The following is a 24,238-nucleotide window of genomic DNA, read 5'->3' on the forward strand; positions in this document are numbered from 1 at the left end:
AAGAGGATGCTGGAATTAGTTACGGATGCCAGAGATGAACCTTTGTACCGCCAGCGAGGCCTGTTCAGCATTTGTTGCTGGCCCCAAATGTTCCATACCTTACATGTTAGCAATCGGCATTAGCCAGAACACAATCACTACAAGGAGAACCTGTCATTTCCAATACAATTTACCCATCGAATCACTGAAAAGTTGTGTCTAAATGTGGCATCTCATTATCATTTGGAAAAGGATGCCAGGAACGCTGTCTGCAAAAGTCTGGCTTTTTTCGCACTGGAAACTTACAGGAGAATTTGTTTTAGTGTCTGCAATGGATGAACTGACTTTGGGCTAAAAATAATTTTTTCAATTGGTCTTTATTAAAATTATTTTCAGCAGTTTTTGTTATACAGGGTTAAGTTTCAGCCTATCTGCTTCTAGTTTCATACTGAATCATCAGGTTGCTGCTCTGATGGCTGGATGTATAGCCCTTATCTCTTAGCATGCTCTGCCTCTGATGCCTCCAGTATAAGGCCTCGAGACATGACTTGGATAATAAATAAGCCAGCATCTCATCTGCAGACAGATGTTTCGGGGTGATTGACCCTCACCAGTGCAGAACAGAGAGTACTGGCTTAACTGGGTGAGAGTCCAAGGTGAGAATTTGGGGGTTACTATATCTCCTTATGGATAGTGCTTTAATCGGCGTTAGGAGGCTTATAAGCCATACATGATCCTCTGGAATTCACACAGACTAAGACGCTCTCCAAAAAGAGATACAATAGCCCCCTAATCCTGACCTAGGCCTCTGGCATAGTTAAGCCAGTACACTCTGCTCTGCACTGATGAGGGGAAAGTTATGTTTGCATGTCACCCTGAAACAGCTGTCTGCAGATGAGATGCTGGCTTATTTATTATCCAAGTCATGTCTCAAGGCCTATTTAAAGGATTGAACAACTTACAGGATATTTGCCTTACATCGGGTGGCATCAAAAGCAGAGCTTGCTAACAGCTCATTTGCATACTTTCTTCCCATAATTCCAGAGTAGCATGTATGGCTTATAAGGCTACTTTCACACTTGCGGCAGAGGATTCCGGCAGGCAGTTCCGTCGCTGGCAATCTGGACGCAAACGGATACATTTGTGAGACGGATCCGGATCCGTCTAACAAATGCATTGCAATACCAGATCCATCTTTCCGGTTGTCATCCGGAAAAAAACGGATCTGGTATTTATTTTTTTCACAGATTTAATGGTCTGCGCATGCGCGGACGGAAAGAACAGATCCGTTTTGTCGGAACACTTGGGGCTGGATCCGGCATTAATACATTTCAATGGAAATTAATGCCGGATTCGGCATTCTGGCAAGTGTTCAGGATTTTGGGCCAAAGAGAAAACTGCAGCATGCTGCAGTATTTTCTCCGGCCAAAAAACTTAAGAGGGACTGAACTGATGCATCCTGAACGGATTGCTCTCCATTCAGAAGGCATTAGGATAAAACGATTTTTTTTTTTTTTTCCAGTATTGAGCCCCTAGGACGGAACTCAATACCGGAAAACAAAAACGCTAGTGTGAAAGTACCCTAAGCCTCCTCACGCCGATTAATGCACACTCCATAAGGAGATAAAATACCCCCAAGCTCTTATTTCTGAACTCCTGACAGCTCATACAAACTCATTTAAGCCATATTCTTATTAGATAAGAGGTTAGCTATAATAATTGTTTATGAACTGTCAGGAGTTCTGAGATAAGGGCTATACTTCCTGCTGTCAGAGCAGCAACAAAACAGAAAGTGACAATCTGCAGACAGACTGAAACTTAACCCTGTACAACAAAAACAGCTGAAAAGTTTTTATAAAGAACAACTGAAAAATATATATTTAGCCTAAAAGAAGTAAAATGTAATCATAAAAACTGCCTTTGAAGGTGTTCACAGCTGTTAATAAATCTATAGCTCCACAAACTCTGATGAAGACGGGAGACAAAGTCTGAATGCTGACCTCTTCAGATCAGCAGTCTGAAGGTGGAGTTCTCCAGGCAGGACATTTATGCTGCGGATTTTCCATTTTGAAAAATCTGCAGTGTATGTTCCCAAGTTTTGCAAGTTGTGTGGATTTTGCTGTATAAACGTTTACGGATTTGCTACAGATTTCAGGCTACATGCTGTGAAATCTGCAGTAGATATGCCATACTCGCCAACTCTCCTGAAATGTCCGGGAGGCTCCAGGATCATTGAAGAACCTAAAGATTTCCAAAACGGTTGTCACTTCCTAGAGATTGGCCTGGTTCTTCCTAGTTTTGTTTGGTGCTGGGGCTGCATCATCATAGACAGCCCTGGCAGACAAATACAGGGGGTGATGCCAAAGCACATAAAGGATCGTGACCCAAAGAAAAGGGTATTGTTTGAAAAAAATAAGGGTGTTGCTAGCCCCCCCAAAAAATGTTTTTGCCAATATGTGTAGTACACCTCACACCATAATCTCCAGGGAAAATCAGCAATAAGTTTAGCAAGTATGGGACAACCTGTGTACCTAGCCATTCTCCTTCCTGAAACAAAAGGTGAAATGATCTATTCCATTAATATGATATGTAATGGCGGACAACCTCTTTTAAATGTACCTGAGTTTTCAGACAAAAAAGTTTGTACACTGCTCAAAAAAATAAAGGGAACACAAAAATAACACATCCTAGATCTGAGTTAATTAAATATTCTTCTGAAATACTTTGTTCTTTACATAGTTGAATGTGCTGACAACAAAATCACACAAAAAAAAAAAAATGGAAATCAAATTTTTCAACCCATGGAGGTCTGGATTTGAAGTCACACTCAAAATTAAAGTAGAAAAACACACTACAGGCTGATCCAACTTTGATATAATGTCCTTAAAACAAGTCAAAATGAGGCTCAGTAGTGTGTGTGGCCTCCACGTGCCTGTATGACCTCCCTACAATGCCTGTGCATGCTACTGATGAGGTGGCGGACGGTCTCCTGAGGGATCTCCTCCCAGACCTGGACTAAAGCATCTGCCAACTCCTGGACAGTCTGTGGTGCAACGTGACGTTGGTGGATAGAGGGAGACATGATGTCCCAGATGTGCTCAATTGGATTCAGGTCTGGGGAATGGGCGGGCCAGTCCATAGCATCAATGCCTTCGTCTTGCAGGAACTGCTGACACACTCCAGCCACATGAGGTCTAGCATTGTCTTGCATTAGGAGGAACCCAGGGCCAACCGCACCAGCATATGGTCTCACAAGGGGTCTGAGGATCTCATCTCGGTACCTAATGGCAGTCAGGCTACCTCTGGCGAGCACATGGAGGGCTGTGCGGCCCTCCAAAGAAATGCCACCCCACACCATTACTGACCCAATGCCAAACCGGTCATGCTGGAGGATGTTGCAGGCAGCAGAACGTTCTCCACGGCGTCTCCAGACTCTGTCACATGTGCTCAGTGTGAACGTGCTTTCATCTGTGAAGAGCACAGGGCGCCAGTGGCGAATTTGCCAATCTTGGTGTTCTCTGGCAAATGCCAAACGTCCTGCACGGTGTTGGGCTGTAAGCACAACCCCCACCTGTGGACGTCGGGCCCTCATACTACGCTGACAGACACAGCAAACCTTCTTGCCACAGCTCGCATTGATGTGCCATCCTGGATAAGCTGCACTACCTGAGCCACTTGTGTGGGTTGTAGACTCCGTCTCATGCTACCACTAGAGTGAAAGCACCGCCAGCATTCAAAAGTGACCAAAACATCAGCCAGAAAGCATAGGAACTGAGAAGTGGTCTGTGGTCACCACCTGCAGAACCACTCCTTTATTGGGGGTGTCTTGCTAATTGCCTATAATTTCCACCTGTTGTCTATCCCATTTGCACAACAGCATGTGAAATTGATTGTCACTCAGTGTTGCTTCCTAAGTGGACAGTTTGATTTCACAGAAGTGTGATTGACTTGGAGTTACATTGTGTTGTTTAAGTGTTCCCTTTATTTTTTTGAGCAGTGTATAATGGCTGTGCTTCTTTGTAAAATCATAACTGTGAAAGAATAGTTACGTTTGTAATCTTCCCTAATGTTTTTTTAGCCATATTAACCTCTGTTTCAGCTGCACAGCTAGATGCATTTTGCTCAGAAGCAACAGAATAGATAAGGAGAGATAAATAAAACTGACAGAAAAGCAGGAGCAGTGTATTAGCATTTTTTTTTTAAATCAGGCTGACGATGTCAGGTAGCTCTGACCTCCCTGACTTCCTCTCAGCCATCTTCTGTGTCTCTGTTACCAGGGAGGGATCTTGCCTGACAGCAGGCAGTGGACTGCAACTTAGGTGCAAGTGAGACCCCTGATGGCCATGATTTTACAGCTTTTTTTTTTTTCCGGGTGGATGCAGGCAGATTTTTTAAATTAAGTGATTTAGAAATTTGCTATTTACATCATTCTCTATTAGAAGAAATGTAAGTGTGTGAAAGTACAAATTTTACAGCAAATTTTACTAATTGATATCAATACTCAACAGAGGTGGAGAACTTCTTTGCTGAAATTCCTAATAATATATTTGTAACATTTTTTTCAAATGCCAAGGTACCAATGACAGTAAACTTGAGGTAGGTTGCTATAAATTGCAACAGCAAACTTCAAAGTTCTACGTGTCATTAAAGGGGTGGTTTGATGGCAATTTTTTTTTATAATAGAATGGCATAAAAAAACAAAAGAAGTGGAACTCGCCTCACAGATCCCCCACTGCTCCCGTTCCAGTGTTTGAGGTCTCCACTGCCTCTACTTCCTGTCCCTCCTGACACACAGGAAATGACCATTCAGCCAATCACCATCATCATCTAACTGATATGCTCAGACAGAAAGTCATATCTTCTGACAAAATTTGAGAGGAACCCCTGTGAATGGACCACACTGTCCCTGCCCACCGCTGCTTGAAAATTATGGGGAAATATGGTCCACTCTGTATGACCGTCCTCAATAGCCTAAATTTATCCTTTACATGTTTTACATTTAAGTTACACAGGCTGGCGTCAATCTGGCAGCACAGCACTTACAGTATCCACTGGCAGCAAGCATTATCCTCAATGCAGCTTTGGATGTGACTAGAGTACACGTTGTGATTTAACTCCACGTCAACTCCAGTCTAGACTTAAACTGTAGGAGCTACACTTTAAACTACACAGTGTAACCCTACCCTTGCATAACACACTTTCTTACCCTGGTATTGTGCTAGTGACTTAACACTTCCCCGAGCAGGAAATATCCAGATTCAAGTGTTTTCTGCTACATCATCAGGGCATTTACATTTCTCGTCTCTTACTTTGAGTGGATTGGTCAAGATATCCTAAAATTAGGTGCTAATGCCTGCAAGCTTCTGGCTACGCACAGGACCGGATTATGTGATGTGTTCTGCACAAGCCTCCTACCCCAATGTACTAGCGCGATCCAAGCCAGAAAGGGCTTAATATCATGAAGTCACTTTTTAGGCAAAATATTGTATTATTAAATGAAAAGCAAAATCCATGTCACTGACAAACATCAGAGTCTTCACCAGACTTTCCACTGAAGGATATTACAGCAAAAGATCATTAGATACAGTATCTCACAAAAGTCAGTCCACCCCTCACATTTTTGTAAATATTTTTTTTATATCTTTTCATGGGACAACCCTGAAGATCTGACACTTTGATACAATGTAAAGTAGTCAGTGTACAGCTTGTATAACGGTGTACATTTGGTGTGCCCTCAAAGTAACTCACCACACAGCCATTATGTCCAAACCACTGGCAACAAAAGTGAGTACACCCCCCAAAAAAAGCAAAAATGGCCAAATTGTCCCCAATTAGCCATTTTCCCTCTCCGATGTCATGTGACTCGCTAGTGTTACAAGGTCTCGGGTGTGAATGGGGAGCAGGTTTGTTACATTTGGTGTTATCGCTCTCACACTCTCTCATACTGGTCACTGGAAGTTCAACATGGTTCCTCATGGCAAAGAACTCTCTGAGGATTTGAAAAAAAGAATTGTTGCTCTACATAAAGATGGCCGAGGCTATAAGAAGACCGCCAACACCCTGAAACTGAGCTGCAGCACGGTGGCCAAGACCATACAGTGGTTTAACATGACAGATTCCACTCAGAACAGGCCTGGACATGGTCGACCAAAGAAGTTGAGTGCACGTGCTCAAAGTCATATCCAGAAGTTGTCTTTTCAAAATAGTCATATGAGTGCTGCCAGCATTGCTGCAGAGGTTAAAGGAGTGAGGTGTCAGTGCTCAGACCATACGCAGCACAGTGCATCAAATTGGTCTGAATGGCTGTTGTCCCAGAAGGAAGCCTCTTCTAAAGATGATGCACAAGAAAGCCTTCAAACAGTTTGCTGAAGACAAGCCGACTGGGGACATAGATTACTGGAACCATGTCCTGTGGTCTGATGAGACCAAGATAAACTTATTTGGTTCAGATGGTGTCAAGTGTGTGTGGCGGCAATCAGGTGAGAAACAAAGACAAGTGTGTCTTGCCTACAGTCAAGCATGGTGGTGGGAGAGTCATGGTTTAGGGCTGCATGAGTGTTGCCGGTTGTGGGGGAGCTACAGTTCATTGAGAAAACCATGAATGCCAACATGTACTGTGACATACTGAAGCAGAGCATGATCCCCTCCCTTCAGAAACTGGGCCGCAGGGCAGTATCCAAACATGATAACGACCCCAAACACAACTCCAAGACGACCACTGCCTGGCTAAAGAAACTGAGGGTAAAGGTGCTGGACTGGCCAAGCATGTCTCCAGACCTAAACCATATTAAGCATCTGTGGGGCATCTTCAAACGGAAGGTGGAGGAGTGCAAGGTCTCTAAAATCCACCAGCTACGTGATGTCGTCATGGAGGAGGAGTGGAAGAGGAGTCTAGTGGCAACCTGTGAAGCTCTAGAGTCAACTCCATGCCCAAGAGAGTTAAGGCAGTGCTGGAAAAAAAAAAACGTTGCCACACAAAATATTGACACTTTGGGCACAATTTGGCCATTTTTGCTTATGGGGTGTACTCAGTTTTGTTGCCAGCGATTTAGACATTAATGGCTGTGTGTTATTTTGAGAGCACACCAAATTTACACTTTTATACAAACTGTACACTGGCTACTTTACATTGTATCAAAGTGTCAGATCTTCTGTGTTGTCCCATGAAATTATATAATAAAATATTTACAAAAATGTGAGGGGTGTAGTCACTTTTGTGAGATATTGTATATGGTTTAAAAACCATTCAAAATGAGAATTCTGTCCCTATTCCAGATACTTATTCTTGTACATAGGAGGCAGTATTATGGTAGTTATATTCTTGTACATAGGAGGCAGTATTATAGTAGTTATATTCTTGTACATAGGAGGCAGTATTATAGTAGTTATATTCTTGTACATAGGAGGCAGTATTATAGTAGTTATAATCTTGTACATAGGAGGCAGTATTATAGTAGTTATATTCTTCTACATAGGATCAGTATTATAGTAGTTATATTCTTGTACATAGGAGCAGTATTATAGTAGTTATATTCTTGTACATAGGAGGCAGTATTATAGTAGTTATATTCTTGTACATAGGAGGCAGTATTATGGTAGTTATATTCTTGTATATAGGAGCAGTATTATAGTAGTTATATTCTTGTACATAGGAGCAGTATTATAGTAGTTATATTCTTGTACATAGGAGCAGTATTATAGTAGTTATATTCCTGTATATAGGAGGCAGTATTATAGTAGTTATATTCTTGTACATAGGAGCAGTATTATAGTAGTTATATTCTTGTACATAGGGAGCAGTATTATAGTAGTTATATTCTTGTACATAGGAGGCAGTATTATGGTAGTTATATTCTTGTACACATGAGGCAATATTATAGTAGTTATATTCTTGTACATAGGAGCAGTATTATGGTAGTTATATTCTTGTACATAGGAGCAGTATTATAGTAGTTATATTCTTGTACATAGGAGGCAGTATTATAGTAGTTATATTCTTGTACATAGGAGCAGTATTATAGTAGTTATATTCTTGTACATAGGAGGCAGTATTATAGTAGTTATATTCTTGTACATAGGAGCAGTATTATGGTAGTTATATTCTTGTACATAGGAGCAGTATTATAGTAGTTATATTCTTGTACATAGGAGGCAGTATTATAGTAGTTATATTCTTTTACACATGAGGCAATATTATAGTAGTTATATTCTTGTACATAGGAGCAGTATTATAGTAGTTATATTCTTGTACATAGGAGCAGTATTATAGTAGTTATATTCTTGTACATAGGAGGCAATATTATAGTAGTTATATTCTTGTACATAGGAGCAGTATTATGGTAGTTATATTCTTGTACATAGGAGCAGTATTATAGTAGTTATATTCTTGTACATAGGAGGCAATATTATAGTAGTTATATTCTTGTACATAGGAGCAGTATTATGGTAGTTATATTCTTGTACATAGGAGCAGTATTATAGTAGTTATATTCTTGTACATAGGATCAGTATTATGGTAGTTATATTCTTGTACATAGGAGCAGTATTATAGTAGTTATATTCTTGTACATAGGAGCAGTATTATAGTAGTTATATTCTTGTACATAGGAGGCAGTATTATAGTAGTTATATTCTTGTACATAGGAGGCAGTATTATAGTAGTTATATTCTTGTACATAGGAGGCAGTATTATAGTAGATACATTCTTGTACATAGGATCAGTATTATGGTAGGTATATTCTTGTACATATGAGCAGTATTATAGTAGTTATATTCTTGTACATAGGATCAGTATTATGGTAGTTATATTCTTGTACATAGGAGCAGTATTATAGTAGTTATATTCTTGTACATAGGAGCAGTATTATAGTAGTTATATTCTTGTACATAGGAGGCAGTATTATAGTAGTTATATTCTTGTACATAGGAGGCAGTATTATAGTAGTTATATTCTTGTACATAGGAGGCAGTATTATGGTAGGTATATTCTTGTACATAGGAGGCAGTATTATAGTAGTTATATTCTTGTACATAGGAGGCACTATTATAGTAGTTATATCCTTGTACATAGGATCAGTATTATAGTAGTTATATCCTTGTACATAGGAGCCATATTATAGAAGCTATATTCTTGTACATAGGAGGCAGTATTATAGTAGTTATATTCTTGTACATAGGAGGCAGTATTATAGTAGTTATATTCTTGTACACAGGAGCAGTATTATAGTAGTTATATTCTTGTACACAGGAGCAGTATTATAGTAGTTATATTCCTGTACATAGGAGGCAGTATTATAGTAGTTATATTCTTGTACATAGGAGCCGTATTATAGTAGCTATATTCTTGTACATATCAGGCAGTATTATAGTAGCTATATTCTTGTACATAGGAGGCAGTAGTATAGTAGTTATATTCTTGTTCATATCAGGCAGTATTATAGTAGTTATATTCTTATACATAGGAGGCAGTATTATAGTAGTTATATTCTAGTACATAGGAGCAGTATTATAGTAGTTATATTCTTGAACATAAGAGCAGTATTATAGCAGTTATATTCTTGCACATAGGAGGCAGTATTATAGTTGTTATATTCTTGTACATAGAATGCAGTTTTATAGTAGTTATATTCTTGTACATACAGGCAGTATTATGGTTAGGGATGAGCGAATCGACTTCGGATGAAACATCTGAAGTCGATTCGCATAAAACTTATTTTTAATACTTGTGACACAGTGAGAGGTTTGGTCTAGGAAAACTGGTATTTTCCTCCCAGCATGTGCTGCTGGGCTGATTTACAACCAGGTAATACCGGACTGTATTTTAAGTGCCGGTCCGGGTTTTGTCAGCACCTGGCGGTCCTTAAATAGGCAGCTGGGCTCAGAAGCAATGTCTGTGTGCTGGGATCTGAGGCCTGTGCTGGGCTGGGGGGCTGAGACCTGTGTGTCAGGGGAACAGGCCGCCTAAAGCCTGTATTTGGACTTACTGAGGCAGAACTTCCACCAAGGTGACTTTCTGTTATTAACTTGCCATTGGGTGTGAAGTAACACCAACACTACAAAAGTGACATTTTGTTTTTGGCATCATGTGTGAGTAAACACTGAAGTTTGAACTACGAACTTGTATTTGCCTCTGTACTGCGCCCGCTTATCCTAACTACCAGAGCCAATCCCCACATACTGTACGGAGCAGAATGTATTGGCTCTGGTGAGCCAAAGTTATTGCTTCGCAAAGTCGTGGGAGCCTTCGCGCAATGACTTCATAAATTAATTTGTACTGTAAAAAAAACATTTCACAAACTCGGGTTCGGTTCCAAGGTACCACTTGGAACCGAACCCGAATTGGGAAACTTCGGCCAAATTAAATAGCTGATATTCTCCTTGCTGATCCTCTGCAGCCGCCATTCCGACGGTGCCCGGTTCCTTCCTGTACTTCACTCCCTGCTGCTTGTCCGGTATGGCAGGAAACGCCATTCAGCTTTGACCCGCCAATGACTGACTGAGCGGTTTACCCAGCCATTTCCTGGTGTGTCGTAATGTCAGCAAGATGTGATACATAGCGGGAATCTGGGCAGCACAGGGGATTAGAGAGGTGAGTATAAACTCATTTAATTTTTTTAAGCATTTGATGGACATGGCAAATATGTTTTTTGTATATACTGTATATACCTATTTAATAACCTTTTCACTTAAAGGAAGATAAGGTTGATCTTCAACAAATATTTCAGGGAAAAAGCTACTACAATATTTCATTTGTCATTAATATTATCAGGAAAAACAAGCACAGAAAAAAAGACACATCCATGGCTCATCACCATATCCTTGACAAGACGCAACAAACATCAATTGTCCTTCAAATTATTTGTCAAGTTCCTCCCTGTTGGAATTTACATAATGAATACTATGTCTTGCATATTTTAGGTTTCAGAAAATGAGTAGCTTTGAGTGACCTTCTCAAAACATTCTTGAGCAAGCAGATAATTCAACGGCTGAAGAAAGACTTCTTCATTGATTATCCAATGTTTGAGGGTAACAAAGACACAAGTGTTTGGCTAAGTCGTCCATGAAAACCGCTTAGGCGTCTTAACTGTGGAATTAAGGAAAAAAAATATAGAGGTTTGAAGTTCCCGTGATCAAACTAGTCTTAAGGAGAACTTCCTGACCTGTTTGGTTATGCTTCCTTGGTTGGCTTGTCTCCCGTTAGCCATCTATTTTGGTCTGGTTCCCAGTGGTTCCCTCAGAAACATATTGTTAGCCTTTTGAATCCTAATATCCTAATGTCTCCAAGTCCAGGGCCACCCAGGGAGGGCAATAACAATGCCATTGTGGGATGCTTGGTTTGTCTTGGCATTTGAAAGCCACCACCCTTGTTCCCTGACCTTGATCTCCAACTGGGATAAGTGACCTTGATCTCTCTTGAATCAAAAGGAACTTAACAAATTGGTGCCTTAATCCACTTAGCCCTCTGTCACCCTGTCCACTCTAGGGTTGTAAGGAGCTGGACTCTCTCTCTTGAAATGGAGGGTCTTCCGCGCTAATCCTTCAGTGACCAGCAGGAACACGTATTACTTGGCTTAAAGATTCCTCAACGCTTGCTCCTAGTGTGCTCGGCTTACAAAAGAACTCACCCATGTGAAGCTAAGTGTGTAAAATCAGGGTGAGAATGGTTAACGGAAAATAAAAAAGTTTGTTGGTTCGTGTGAAATCAACAAAATCACTTCAAACTAAAATAAACCCATCTGCCTTTGAGGAGGAAAAAAATTGCATGTCAGTTTCACAGGGAACTGATGTAATAGAGATGTCTACCGTGACTTTACAGGAAGATGGAGGAACAGTCCAAAACATGTTTGGGTGGTCTAAGTGTATCTTATCTCCCATGAAATTCCATTTACACATGCTTGTGGTGATAAATGGTGAGTCTATCTATGGGGCTCGGTGGTTCTGCCCGTAAGAATTTCTTGGAAATGGCTCAATGTTTTTACATTTAAGACTAGATGTCCTTGGAATGTGCAAGTCATGTCTGTAGGTAGGATTTTCAATGTAATCATTTCCAAAGGAGGATTTGTGTCGTCAAAGTTTTAAGGTGGACCATAAGTGTAAAGACTGTGTCAATCTGACCCTGGACTGGCAACAGAGAATTCACAATTATGAAGTGTTCAGAGCTAAAATATCCCGGCTTTCCCTTCAATGTCCAGAGCCAGTTTGCTGTTGATTCACATTCTATAAAAGGCAAAAACGTCAAAAATGGATTACAATAATCAAAATAACTATCCCACGTAAACTTAATAATTGATCAGCCATAACATTAGATCCACTGATCTAATAGTCTATTGGTTCCCCTTCTGCTGCCAAAACAGCTCTGATCCATTGAGGCATGAACTCAACACGACCTCTGAAGGTGTCCTATAGTATCTGGCACTAAAGGTGGATTTAGACGGGGCAAGTAGAACCAGATTGTCAGGAAGGAAGCATTCTTTCCCAACAGTTGGCTGCTCCTTAAATGGAGGTGAAGTGCGCCATTTACATGCAGCGATCACCTCCACAGTATGAGGATGAGAGATCACTATTGAAATCGCTCGTCCTGATACAGGTGCATTGTTTCTGGGCAGAAGATCGCTGTTTAGACAGCACAATCTGATGCCCAAAACGATAATTTACTTGCCTGCAAAAACAGAAGTTTCGCTCTTTCATTGGTTCATCGGCCGCACCTTTAGACGGGCAGATTGTCGGAAACAGGGAATTTCGTTCCTGATAATCTGCCCGAATATCACCCTGTCTAAATCTACCTTAAGACATTAGCAGCAGATCCTGTAAGTTGCTTAGATTGGACTTTTTTCTGCAGATCTGGGTAATTTGGAGGCCAAGTTGTCACCTTGATCACTTCATGTTCTTCAAAGTTTTGCAGTGTGTCCCGCGGCTTTATCCTGCAGAAACAGACCAATACCCACCAGCGGGCAGATCTACCATGAAGAGGGGTACTTATCCACACAATGTTTAGGTAGGTGGTACATGTCACATCCCCGTCAATGGCAGAACTCAAGATTTCCCTGCAGACCATTGCCCCGAACATCACACTGTCTCCTGCTAGCTTGTCTCCTTCCAGCAGTTCATCCTGGTGCCATCTCCTCCCCAGGGATCAGATGTACATGCACCTGACCATTCACATGATAAAATAGAAAAAGCGATTCATTAGGCCAGACCGCCTTCTTCCATGATGCTCACAAGCCTTTTGTAAGTGCCTTTGGCTGTGATGCCCTGCGTGATCTGACACCTTGGTATCGGCGTCAGCTTGAACTTTTCACCAATCGGGATTGGACCAGATGGGTAGGCTAGCCTTCACTCCCCAAGCAGATCAGTGAGCCCTGAGCACCCATGACCCACTAACTGGTTCACTGGTTGTCCGTCACTGGACCACGTTTGGTAGGTACTAACCACAGCGTATTGGAGGCACCCCACAAAGTCTTCTGTTTTGGAGATGCTCTGTCTCAGTTGTCTAGTCATCTCAATTTGGTCTTCACACACCCATTTTTCCTGCTTACAACACTGTTCATTTGCTGCCTATTATATCCCACCACTAACAGGAGCCGTCGTAATAAGAGATACACTACTGCTCATTTCCCCTATCATTGGTTTTAATGCATTGAAGTTATCCACAGGATAGGGAATAAATAACTGATCAATGGGGGTTTGACTGACGGGACCCCTACTGATCCCAAGAACAGGAGTCCCATTCCCCCGATCTGATGGAGCGGTATGTCAGACATGCTCCCTGACGCTCTATTCATTCTCTATGGAACTGCCGGAGATAGCCGAGTACAGCGATTGGCAATTTCCAGCGGTTCCACAGAGACCTGAGAGGTTCCTGTCGCTCCATCAGATCTGGCGAACGGACCACCTGTTCTCGGGATCGGTTGTGGTCCTAGAGGTCAGACCCCCCAATCAGTTAGTTAATCCCTATCCTGTGGATAGGAGGCAACTTCAAAACAACCCCTTTAAAGGAAGCTGAAGCTCCACGGATAAGGACCTACGCCCCAGAACCAGCCGGTTTTCCTTACAAATTGATGGTCTATGTGGTTTATTAATGGGCCGGGCCTGTTAAATGCTGCTATCAATCACGACAAGCAACTGAGAAAAACTCTGTAACACCTTCGATGAATTATCCGACAAATATCTCGCATGGGACAAGGTATCTCTCTAAAATCTGGAAGTCATCAGATTTTTCTTTGGAATGGGACCTGCTTGTGATTTTCCAAACCCTTTCATATAGACGCTCCCATGATGAATTTGCTATAATGAAATACAGTATGGCCAGGCTTCACGTATACGCAGGCGGCTAATATCTTTGCCTAGTTTTTCCCCACTTTCATGTTCATATATTGAGAAAGACGGTCATTATTTTTTCACCTGTATTTATGGCCGGTCTATTTTTAATGGTGAAAAAAATCAAGTCGACGTCCATAGGGATGAAAAGACCAAGGGCTTCTTAAAGGAAAAGTGTCAGCAGAAAAGGACCCAATAGGCCTAAAACGGTCTTAAAGGGCCACTGAGCTTTCACAAACCTTTTGATATATCATAGAGACCTATCAAAGAGAGAGAAATGCTCACATATCACGTTCTCTCTCCTCGTAGCTGGAGACGGACTGAGTAGAAGGTCTATGGGCCCATCCAGCTTCTATCTCCAGCAGCGAGAAAAGAGAGTGCAATATGCGAGCACTTCTCTCTCCTCGTTCTAGTGATCAGTGGAGGTCCCAGCACTCAAAACTCTGGATGTGTCCCTTTAACATGTCACATTTTTCTGAAAACTCAGTGACCCTTTAATAACCAGCATAACCAGTCAAAAATTCTGCAGAACCTCATAACCCATGCTCCAGCCAGCGCAAAATTCACCATCAACGACCCAGGAAGGGTTAACAAGAGCCAATATTGCACGATTGTGTTTTCATATTGAAACTATGAGAAAAATGGTTCTTAAAGAATTCAAAGCAGAATGGTGGGGGAGGGGTGGTGAACTATGGAGTGAGGTGGAGGAAGGAGGGGGGCGTCCCGCTGATTCCTGGCAGGTTTTCAAACACCTGGCAACCTGATTCTAAAAAAAAACTAAACAAAAAGACTAAGCCCAAATTCACACACCCCTTGTAAAATACACCATATACTGCTATGCGCAAACTCAACCTTATTGTACGCAGCCATGATTTCATGTGAATTTCAGGGTGTCAGACAAACGCTTGGTATCGGACATGTGGCTGAACTGGTAGACCTGCGGCTAGCATGGGTCACCACCGAGATGTCCTCTCACTTTATCTAATGGGAATGTGGTTGATTTGAGTAGCGGTAGAGCAGGATATTGCCACGTGGCTAGGATAACGCTGCAATGCCTTGCACCGCTGCTACTACATAGATGGTCCGACAGCTCCATGTAAACAATGTAGGGGCAGCTTCCCTCGAATGAGCACTACAGCTAACTGGGAGGGGTACCGAGAGTCAGAGCCCCATATTAATGGCCTATGCTGAGGATCATTGCTCCAGTCCCCTTTAAGTAATAATATTCAGCCTGCCTGCAGCCACCACTAGGGGGAGCTCATTGCAAAAATATGTATAAAGCTTACCTAATAAGTCCATCTTGCATTTTGAGCCTCGTACATGGGTGGAGTTAAATTTTACAGGTATGCCATAAATGGCCGATAGGTGTGGGTCTTACCTATGCAACCAGTACCTAGCTCAGATATAGGGGCCCCCAGACCACCCCCTCTCTTCATTCACTGCTAAAAGTGAATGGAGACATCTGTGCATGCACATCCACCTCTCCACTTGCAATCATGGCACAAGGTCTCATAGTAGCCCTATTCTTGAGATGGTGCGGGTCTCAGACAACCCCCGACACTGATGACTTACCACATGATCCAGATTTCTTGTCCACAAGCTTCACATGTCTCGTCTGATTGCGGACCTTGGAGTCAGTGTTTTCGACGAGGTTTGCCAGGTCATCAATTATCTCTGGAAAACATAAAAGTTGGAGAACCTTTACATGAAGTTGTTAGCAACCGTTTTTTTACAATGGTGCCGTTTTTACAATGGTTGTCACAGTCCAACTCCTGTCTCCATCACTGATGAGGAACAAGGGCATAAGTACCATAGAGGAAGGCACTATGGCTGCTACCGGGCTCTTGGAGAGAGGGGGCCAGCTCTGGCTGGTCCTATCTACTTTTGAAATTGGTGACAAGAGTTTGTGCAGGACTCCTTCTATAACAGCACTGCTAATAAACAACGGGTCGGGAATGGCCCAAAGGTCCTTTTGGGCAAAGGTGGGCATCATAATGAGGGAGCCTCTGCCATAATATACGCCACCGACAAAGAACCAACAGAAAAGAGGATCGAGATGGAGAAAGAATTTTTATCAGTTGGGGTCCATGGACTGTGACCCCCACCAATCACTAGAATTAGAGGGAAACATGGCCGCCGGTCACCAGTTTGTAAATCATTTGTGGTGCAACCTTCAGCCCCCCACCCCCCAGGTTCCCATAGGTTTTCTCTCGTCCCACCAATTTTCTCCTGCGCTCCTCATATGTGAATTGGAAATTCTCATCAGTATGAAGAGCGATTTCCAAATAATAAAACCCCACGGAAATTTTAGAGGCCAAATAAGGAGAGGTTAACATTCAGCTCTGAAATGTATTGCTTTCAATAATAAGAGGATTAGTTCAATGCAATCCAAATAAATCACGGCAAAAATTCTGTATATTCTGTAGAGAGAGCCGACTTGGGAAAGCGGAGGGGGCGGCCGTGTAGTGTGCTTAACCTTTGTGATGCCAGGCGGACCCACAATGCAACGCACAACAATAGCGCGTCCAAGCGGATTAAGTGGCCGCTGTTACGTTCCATTACACAAATGCAGGATTTCTTTCTTCGCTAATACAGTATTTAGACTTGTCAGGGCGAAAACAATTTGTTATTCGTTTCTGAATAATATCTTTATCCCGGAAAGCTGGGTGATGGCCAATAAGACTTCCACTACAGCTGCTGGAGAGGTGTAACCCAGCGTCTTCAGACTGCAGACAGCAGAGGCCATATTGGTCGCCTCACAACTTTCCAGAAGCAGAGGGAATGTTCTTGTCTCCCAATATCCAAGACTCCTTTTACAAGGGCAGATAAACTGTCCAAAACACGCGACAACCGACAATATAGCAAGTAGCTCGTTTAACGGGGTATACCAACCAAATTAAAAACGCTTGCAGTGGGGTCCTACCGTTGAATAAAAAGAGTAGGCTTCTACTTACCTCACCAATTTGGCGATGCCCAGTTCCCCGCTGCACTCCACTTTCTGCTGATGCCCCGATGTGGCAGGAATTGCCTGCGAATGGTGCCAATCACAGTCTGAGGCGGGTCATCACTGTGGCCAGCGATTGGCTGATCTGCCATGATTTCATGGCGTGTTGGAAATCAGGAAGTGGAGCACAGCAGGAACCCGGGCACCACTGGAACGGCAGAAAATTAGTAAATTATGCATAAGCTTGATTATTTTTTTCACAAAAATAGGTTCCCACTGCTGGCCTCAATTATCTGGCTGGAATACCCCATTTAGGATGTCTGCACACCATGCATCCCCACCATGGGTTCTGCAGGTGGATTACCACTATGTGCCATCACAGTGTGGCCAGGCCGCAGGTTTCTCATGAGGATTACTGCCAATTGCCGGGCTGCACTTGCACGTGCCATCACAATGTGTCCAGACATATGGGTTCTGCATGCAGATTACTACTAATTTCTGGGCCACACCTGTACGTACCATCATGGTGTGGCCAGTTTCCTCATGGGGATTACTGCCATCTGCTGGGCTCCACCTGTACATGCCATCATGGTTTGGCCAGGCTGCGAGTTCTCCTGGGGATTGCTGCTCTCTGCTGTGCTGCACCTATACGTACCATCATGGTTTGGCCAGGCCATGTGCAGATTACTGCTATATGCCGGACTGCACCTGTACTTGACACGGTTTCAAATGTCAAGCCCCGATGCAGGCCACCAGGCCATGATTTAAACATGCAGGGTACTGCTACATGCTGGGCTGCCCTGCATGTGCCATCATGGTGTGGCCAGGTTGCGAGTTTCTCCTGGTGATTGCTGCTCTTTGCTGGACTGCACCTGTACATACCACCATGGTGTGGCCAAGCCATGGGATGAACATGCAGATTACTGCTACATGCCGGGCTGCACGTGTACTTGCCACTATTTCAAGTTCAGATGCAGGCCACTAATTCGCAGAAATCCACACGCAGATCCGGCGGCTGGGCCATACCATGTTTCTTTCTAATCCGTTTCTTTGAATTGCAAGTGTCAGTACTACTGGTTTACACGAGGAATTGTGCTGATGACAAAGGATAATTTTGATGTCTTCATAAAATGGACTATCAAGGACAAACAATTAAATCATCATACGTCATTCGATTGCTTGACGTGTTTATACTGGCCAATTATCGAGATCGATTGTTCAGGTGAAGAGACCCTTAAGCGAAGAGCAGATAAAAGGATTTGCTATCATCGGACAAGTATGCGTGTAGCCATCCGGCCCGCCCAGGTCGCTTGTCTCGGTTTCTGCGTTGGGCTCTGAGTGTTTTCCAATTTATGTCTTTGGATGTGCAAAAGGCCCTTCAGGCTGAAAACTTCTCATCACCTAAGTATTCCACTGTTCACAGCGCTAACCATACCAGCGACCTGGGAGATTAATCCTCTGAGTAAACCCAAAGGCTGGATTTCATTTGTGAAAATTAACGAGTTTCGATTCCCTTTTTCTTAATGAAGAAACACATCTGTTCGAGAAGCAGCAAATTATAGTTTCAGAATATTGTTACCAGAAATCACGTGGAGATCTTCAGAGATCTAAATGTCAAATTGTTTTTTTAAGATTTTTATAAAAATTTTCGGTAATGTAATACAAACTGAAAATGAAATAATATGAAAACAATCAATTGGAAAAACTCCCCAACGCCTCCGACATTAGCAGCTTGGGTTAAAGCCACCAGTGCCCTAATATGAAGAATATGTAATTATTCTTATGGAGAGTCTTGCAAGCAAAGCTTCCTGGGAGAAGATATGTAAATTAACAAGGGGACTAATGTACATAATTTTCTCCCTAAGGACGAAAACTCTTGCGAGTGCCACTTATAGGTAGCTATCCTGTAAGCCAAAGTCCAGTCCATTAAAGAGCCTTGAAGCATAGCTAGGGATATCCTCACAACCATCTGTAGACAGTCCAGTTCTGCAGTTTCTGCTTCTCAACAGTATACAGTAGAGTTCTGGTTGGCTGGGTGAGATGCATTAGATGCAGTTTTTGGAAGGTACTGTTTATCCTAGTTTCTCCTCCAGATAAAGTCCTACAGGCAATGCTCTGGTTTCGCTGATTTCCCTAGTCATGTTTTAAGGATCTTTGATGGGTTGGACGCTGGCCTACAGGATAGCTACCTATCGGTGGCACTAGAAAGAGTTTTCTTCCTTAGGGAGAAAGCTATGTCTATTAGCCTCCTTCCTAATTTACATATCATTTCCCAGAAAGCATTGCCTGCAAAAATCACCATAAGAAGATCCAGTACCTTCCAAGATCTACAAATACTGGATTCTTTCTGCTTGAGGAGAACTTATTTGCAAATTTTCCCTACGAGCAAAGCCTGTAAGACTTCCTATACCAGTTGGATCTCCACAAGGAGAACCAGTACCATCTTCAACCTATTCATCACTGATGAGAAGCAAAAACCCCAAAACAGTGCTCTCTACAGATAAGAGTCTCTGGCTGGGCTGACATCTCTAGTTAGGTTTAAATGCTCTTTCATGGGTCTGACATTGACTCAAAGGATAGATAGCTATAGGTGGCACTAGGGACAGCTTTTTCCTTCCAATGTTCTAGACCTGGTTAAGCCTCCATCAGGGCACATGCCTCAATATACAGTTAGGTCCATATATATTTGGACACTGAACCAAATGTTGTTCTTTTTACCCGTTTACTAAAACATATTCAAGTTATAGTTATATAATGGACATGGACATAAAGTCCAGACTTTTAGCTTTCATTTGAGGGTAAGCACATTAAAATTGGATGATGGGTTTAGGCGTTTCAGCTCCTTTACATGTGGCACCCTGTTTTTAAAGGGTCCAAAATTAACTGGACAATAGACTCAAAGGCTGTTTCATGGGCAGGTGTGGGCAATTCCTTCATTATTTCATTCTCAATTAAGCACATAAAAGGCCTGGAGTTGATTTAAGGTGTGGTGCTTGCATTTTGAAGATTTTGCTGAGAAGTAAACATTTGGTCAAAGGAACTCTCCATGCAAGTGAAACAAGCCATCCTTCATCTGCAAAAACAGGAAAACCCATCCGAGAAATTGCTACACTATTAGGAGTGGCAAAATCTACAGTTTGGTACATCCTGAGAAAGAAAGAAAGCACTGGTGGTGACCTTGACCATGCAAAAAGACCTGGACGCCCAAGGAAGACAACAGTGGTGGATGATAACAGAATAATTACCATGGTGAAGAGAAACCCCTTCACAACAGCCACCCAAGTGAACAACACTCTCCAGGATATAGGCGTATCAATATCCAAATCTACCATAAAGAGAAGACTGCATGAAAGTAAATACAGAGGGTTCACTGCACGATGCAAGCCACTCATAAGCCTCAAGAATAAGAAGGCTAGATTGGACTTTGCTAAAACCGATGAAACCAAGATCAACCTCTACCAGAATGATGGAAATAAAAAAGTATGGCGAAGGCATGGTACAGCTCATGATCCAAAGCATACCACCTCCTCTGTAAAACATGGCGGAGGCAGTGTGATGGCTTGGGCATGCAGGGCTGCCAGTGGCCCCGGGGCCCTAGTGTTTATTGATGATGTGACACAGGACAGAAGCAGCCGGATCAATTCTGGGGTTTTCAGCCAAACTGATTGGTCGGCGTTTCATAATACAGATGGACAATGACCCAAAACATAAAAGCCAAAGCAACCCAGGAGTTTATTAAAGCAAAGAAGTGGAATATTCTTGAATGGCCGAGTCAGTCACCGGATCTGAACCTAATAGAGCATTTCCCTTGTTAAAGAGGACCTTTCACTGATTCTTACCCTATGAACTAAGTATACAAACATGTGGAGCGGCGCCCGGGGATCTCTCTGCACTTACTATTATCCCCGGGCGCCGCTCCGTTCTCCTGCTATGTCCTCCGGTATCTCCGTTCCCTAAGTTATGGTAGGCGGAGTCTGCCCTAGCGCTGGCCAATCGCAGCGCAGAGCTCACAGCCTGGGAGGTTATTTTCTCCCAGGCTGTGAGCTCTGCAATGCGATTGGCCAGCGCTAGGGCAGACTCCGCCTACCATAACTTAGTGACTGGAATCTCCGCCTACTATAACTTAGTGAGCGGAGATACCGGAGGGCATAGCAGGAGAACGGAGCGGCGCCTGGGGATAATAGTAAGTGCAGTGAGATCCCCGGGCGCCGCTCTACACGTCTGTATAGTTAGTTCATAGGGTAAGAATCGGTGAAAGGTCCTCTTTAAAGACTAAACTTCAGACAAAAAAGCCACAAACAACAACAGAAAACTGCTGCGGTAAAGGCCTGGCCGAGCATTAAAAGGAGGAAAGGCAGCGTCTGGTGATGTCCATGAGTTCAACACTTCAGGCAGTCATTGTCAACAAAGGGTTTTCAACCAAGTATTAGAATATAACATTTTATTTACAATTATTTAATTTGTACAATTACTTTTCCAATTACTAGTTCCTCACATTTTTATGCAACCATTTTTATCAACTCACTGAATTAAAGCTGAAAGTCTGAACTTCAACTGCATCTGAATTGTTTTGTTCAAAATCTATTGTGGTAATGTACAGAAGAAAGATTAGAAAAATGTTGTCTCTGTCCAAATATATACAAACCTAACTGTATGTTAAAAAGCACAAACGAGCCCCCTAAATGTCCAACCACAGCTGGTGATTAGTAAGACACGAGAGACGTACCAAGAAGAGAGAAGGTGGTCTGGTCGTCAGATATCTTAATGGGGGGGGGGGGCTATATTATTATTTTTATTAAAATTGACTCCCATGTAGGCTAATGGTTTTTTCTTAGCTACATAATGACATCTAAGTCACTATGAAACAAACATCTTAAAAGCATCTGTCAGCAGTTTTGTACCTATGACACTGGCTGACCTGTTACATGTGCACTCGGCAGCTGAAGGCATCTGTGTTGATCCCATGTTCATATGTGCCCGCATTGCTGAGAAAAATGATGTTTTAATATATGCAAATGGACGCTGGCTTACAGGATAGCTACCTATCGGTGGCACTAGAAAGAGTTTTCTTCCTTAGGGAGAAAGCTATGTCTATTAGCCTCCTTCCTAATTTGCATATCATTTCCCAGAAAGCATTAGCTGCAAGAATCACCGTAAGAAGATCCAGTACCTTCCAAGATTTACAAATACTGGATTATTTCTGCTTGAGGAGAATTGATTTGCAAATTTTCCCTACGAGCAATGCCTGTAAGACTTCCTATACCAGTTGGATCTCCATAAAGAGAACCAGTACCATCTGATAGCTTCTTCAACCTATTCATCACTGATAAGGAGCAAAAACTCCAAAAAAGTGCTCTCTACAGATAAGAGTCTCTGGCTGGGCTGACATCTCTAGTTATGTTTCATGGGTCTGACATTGACTCACAGGATATATAGCTATTGGTGGCACTAGGGACAGCTTTTTCCTTCCAATATTCTTGACCTGGTTAAGCCTCCATCAGAGCTTTGGACAACTTGAGTGACAACCGCGATACTGTAGCTATTAGTAGGAGAGAGTCCTGAAAACTTCTCTAGTGCCAAGGCAAATGATGCCACGTGCAGCAAGTAACAAAAGAAGAGACGTGGATCAGGATGTGATTGACATGGATCCGGATCATAGAAATAAAAAGAGGAGAAAGCAGGGTTTATGCTTTTCTGTGAAGTTTGAGTGACAAAACAATGGCTCCGTAACTGCTTAAAAATGGATGCGGTAAGTTGGCAATGTCCCACAGAGGAAGAAGAGGTCAGGAATTTAGTTGGCTTGCATAGGTAAAACACAGGACAAGAGGAGCTCTGAAAGAAGCTAAGTTTTCATTTTTGCGTCTTGATTTTGTTCTTGCTAAATCGTGCACCACAAAGCCAAACATTAAACAGTGACACTGTCTCTTTAAGTATCTTACTTTGTGGAAGTAGCAATCATAAAGATGCATTTTGTCTTACAAAATGTGGCCGCAGGACAAGCTTCAAATCGACAATCTCAGCTCTAAATGCTCTTGAAGAAAAGCTACAAGGTTTGCATAGTGTTCCTGTTATCATCTCTACAAAATCTTCTGCCTGTCCCCTAAGGGAATTATGGAAGCTTCCTTCTTGGCAGTCGGACCCTGCAGTGATTTACCCTGTCATACTTGAAGATTGTGATACAGAATAGAAAACAAAGATCTGCTGAAAAAATGCATGTTACAAAAGTAGTTACAGAAGTTAGAGGTAGATGTTAGGAGTTTACCCCACATAAAATACAAAATGAGAATTTATAGACCACATCAACTTTTCGATATTGAAAAAACAAAAAGGATCCATTGACCAAATCCCACAAGGAAACATTCATACAACAGAACTGCTGGTGGATCCACTGACAAGACTTCATGTCCCATCTAAAAACCAAAAGGATCCATTGATCCCATGAAGAACCATCCATAAAACAGAACTGCTGGAGGATCCATTGACAAAACCTCATGTTTACCGACCAAATCCCACCTAGAAACATCCACACAACAGAACGGCATGAGGATCCATCGCCCAGACCTCATATCCCAACTAAAAACCAAAAGGATCCATCGACCATATCCCATGAAGAACCATTTATAAAAAAGAACTGCTGGAGGATCCATTGACAAAAAACTTTATGTCCCATCTAAAAACCAAGAGGGTGCATCAACCAAATCCCACCTAGAAACATCCATACAACAGAATTGCTTGAGGATCCATCGAACTGACCTCATGTCCCATCTAAAAACAAAGATGATCCACAGACCAAATCCCACCTAGAAACATCCATACAACAGAATTGCTTGAGGATCCATTGACCAGACCTCATGTCCCATCTAAAAACCAAGAGGGTCCATAGACCAAATCCCACCTAGAAACATCCACACAACAGAACTGCTTGAGGATCCATCGAACTGAGCTCATGTCCCATCTAAAAACAAAGATGATCCACAGACCAAATCCCACCTAGAAACA

The 24,238-nt window shown here is 42.4% G+C and overlaps 1 protein-coding gene across 1 annotated transcript in view; it reads right to left on the bottom strand.

Moving 5' to 3' along the window:
- The window catches only part of STX8 (syntaxin 8), a 192,015-nt gene that overhangs the window by 41,164 nt on the left and 126,613 nt on the right, over nt 1–24,238 (bottom strand). Inside the window, exon 7 of the mRNA XM_040437525.1 lies at nt 15,868–15,969. Coding sequence (XP_040293459.1) covers nt 15,868–15,969 — 102 coding nt within the window. The remainder of the gene's footprint in view (nt 1–15,867; nt 15,970–24,238) is intronic.

The sequence above is a fragment of the Bufo bufo genome, chromosome 6, assembly GCF_905171765.1.
Source record: "Bufo bufo chromosome 6, aBufBuf1.1, whole genome shotgun sequence".
Classification (NCBI taxonomy): domain Eukaryota; kingdom Metazoa; phylum Chordata; class Amphibia; order Anura; family Bufonidae; genus Bufo; species Bufo bufo.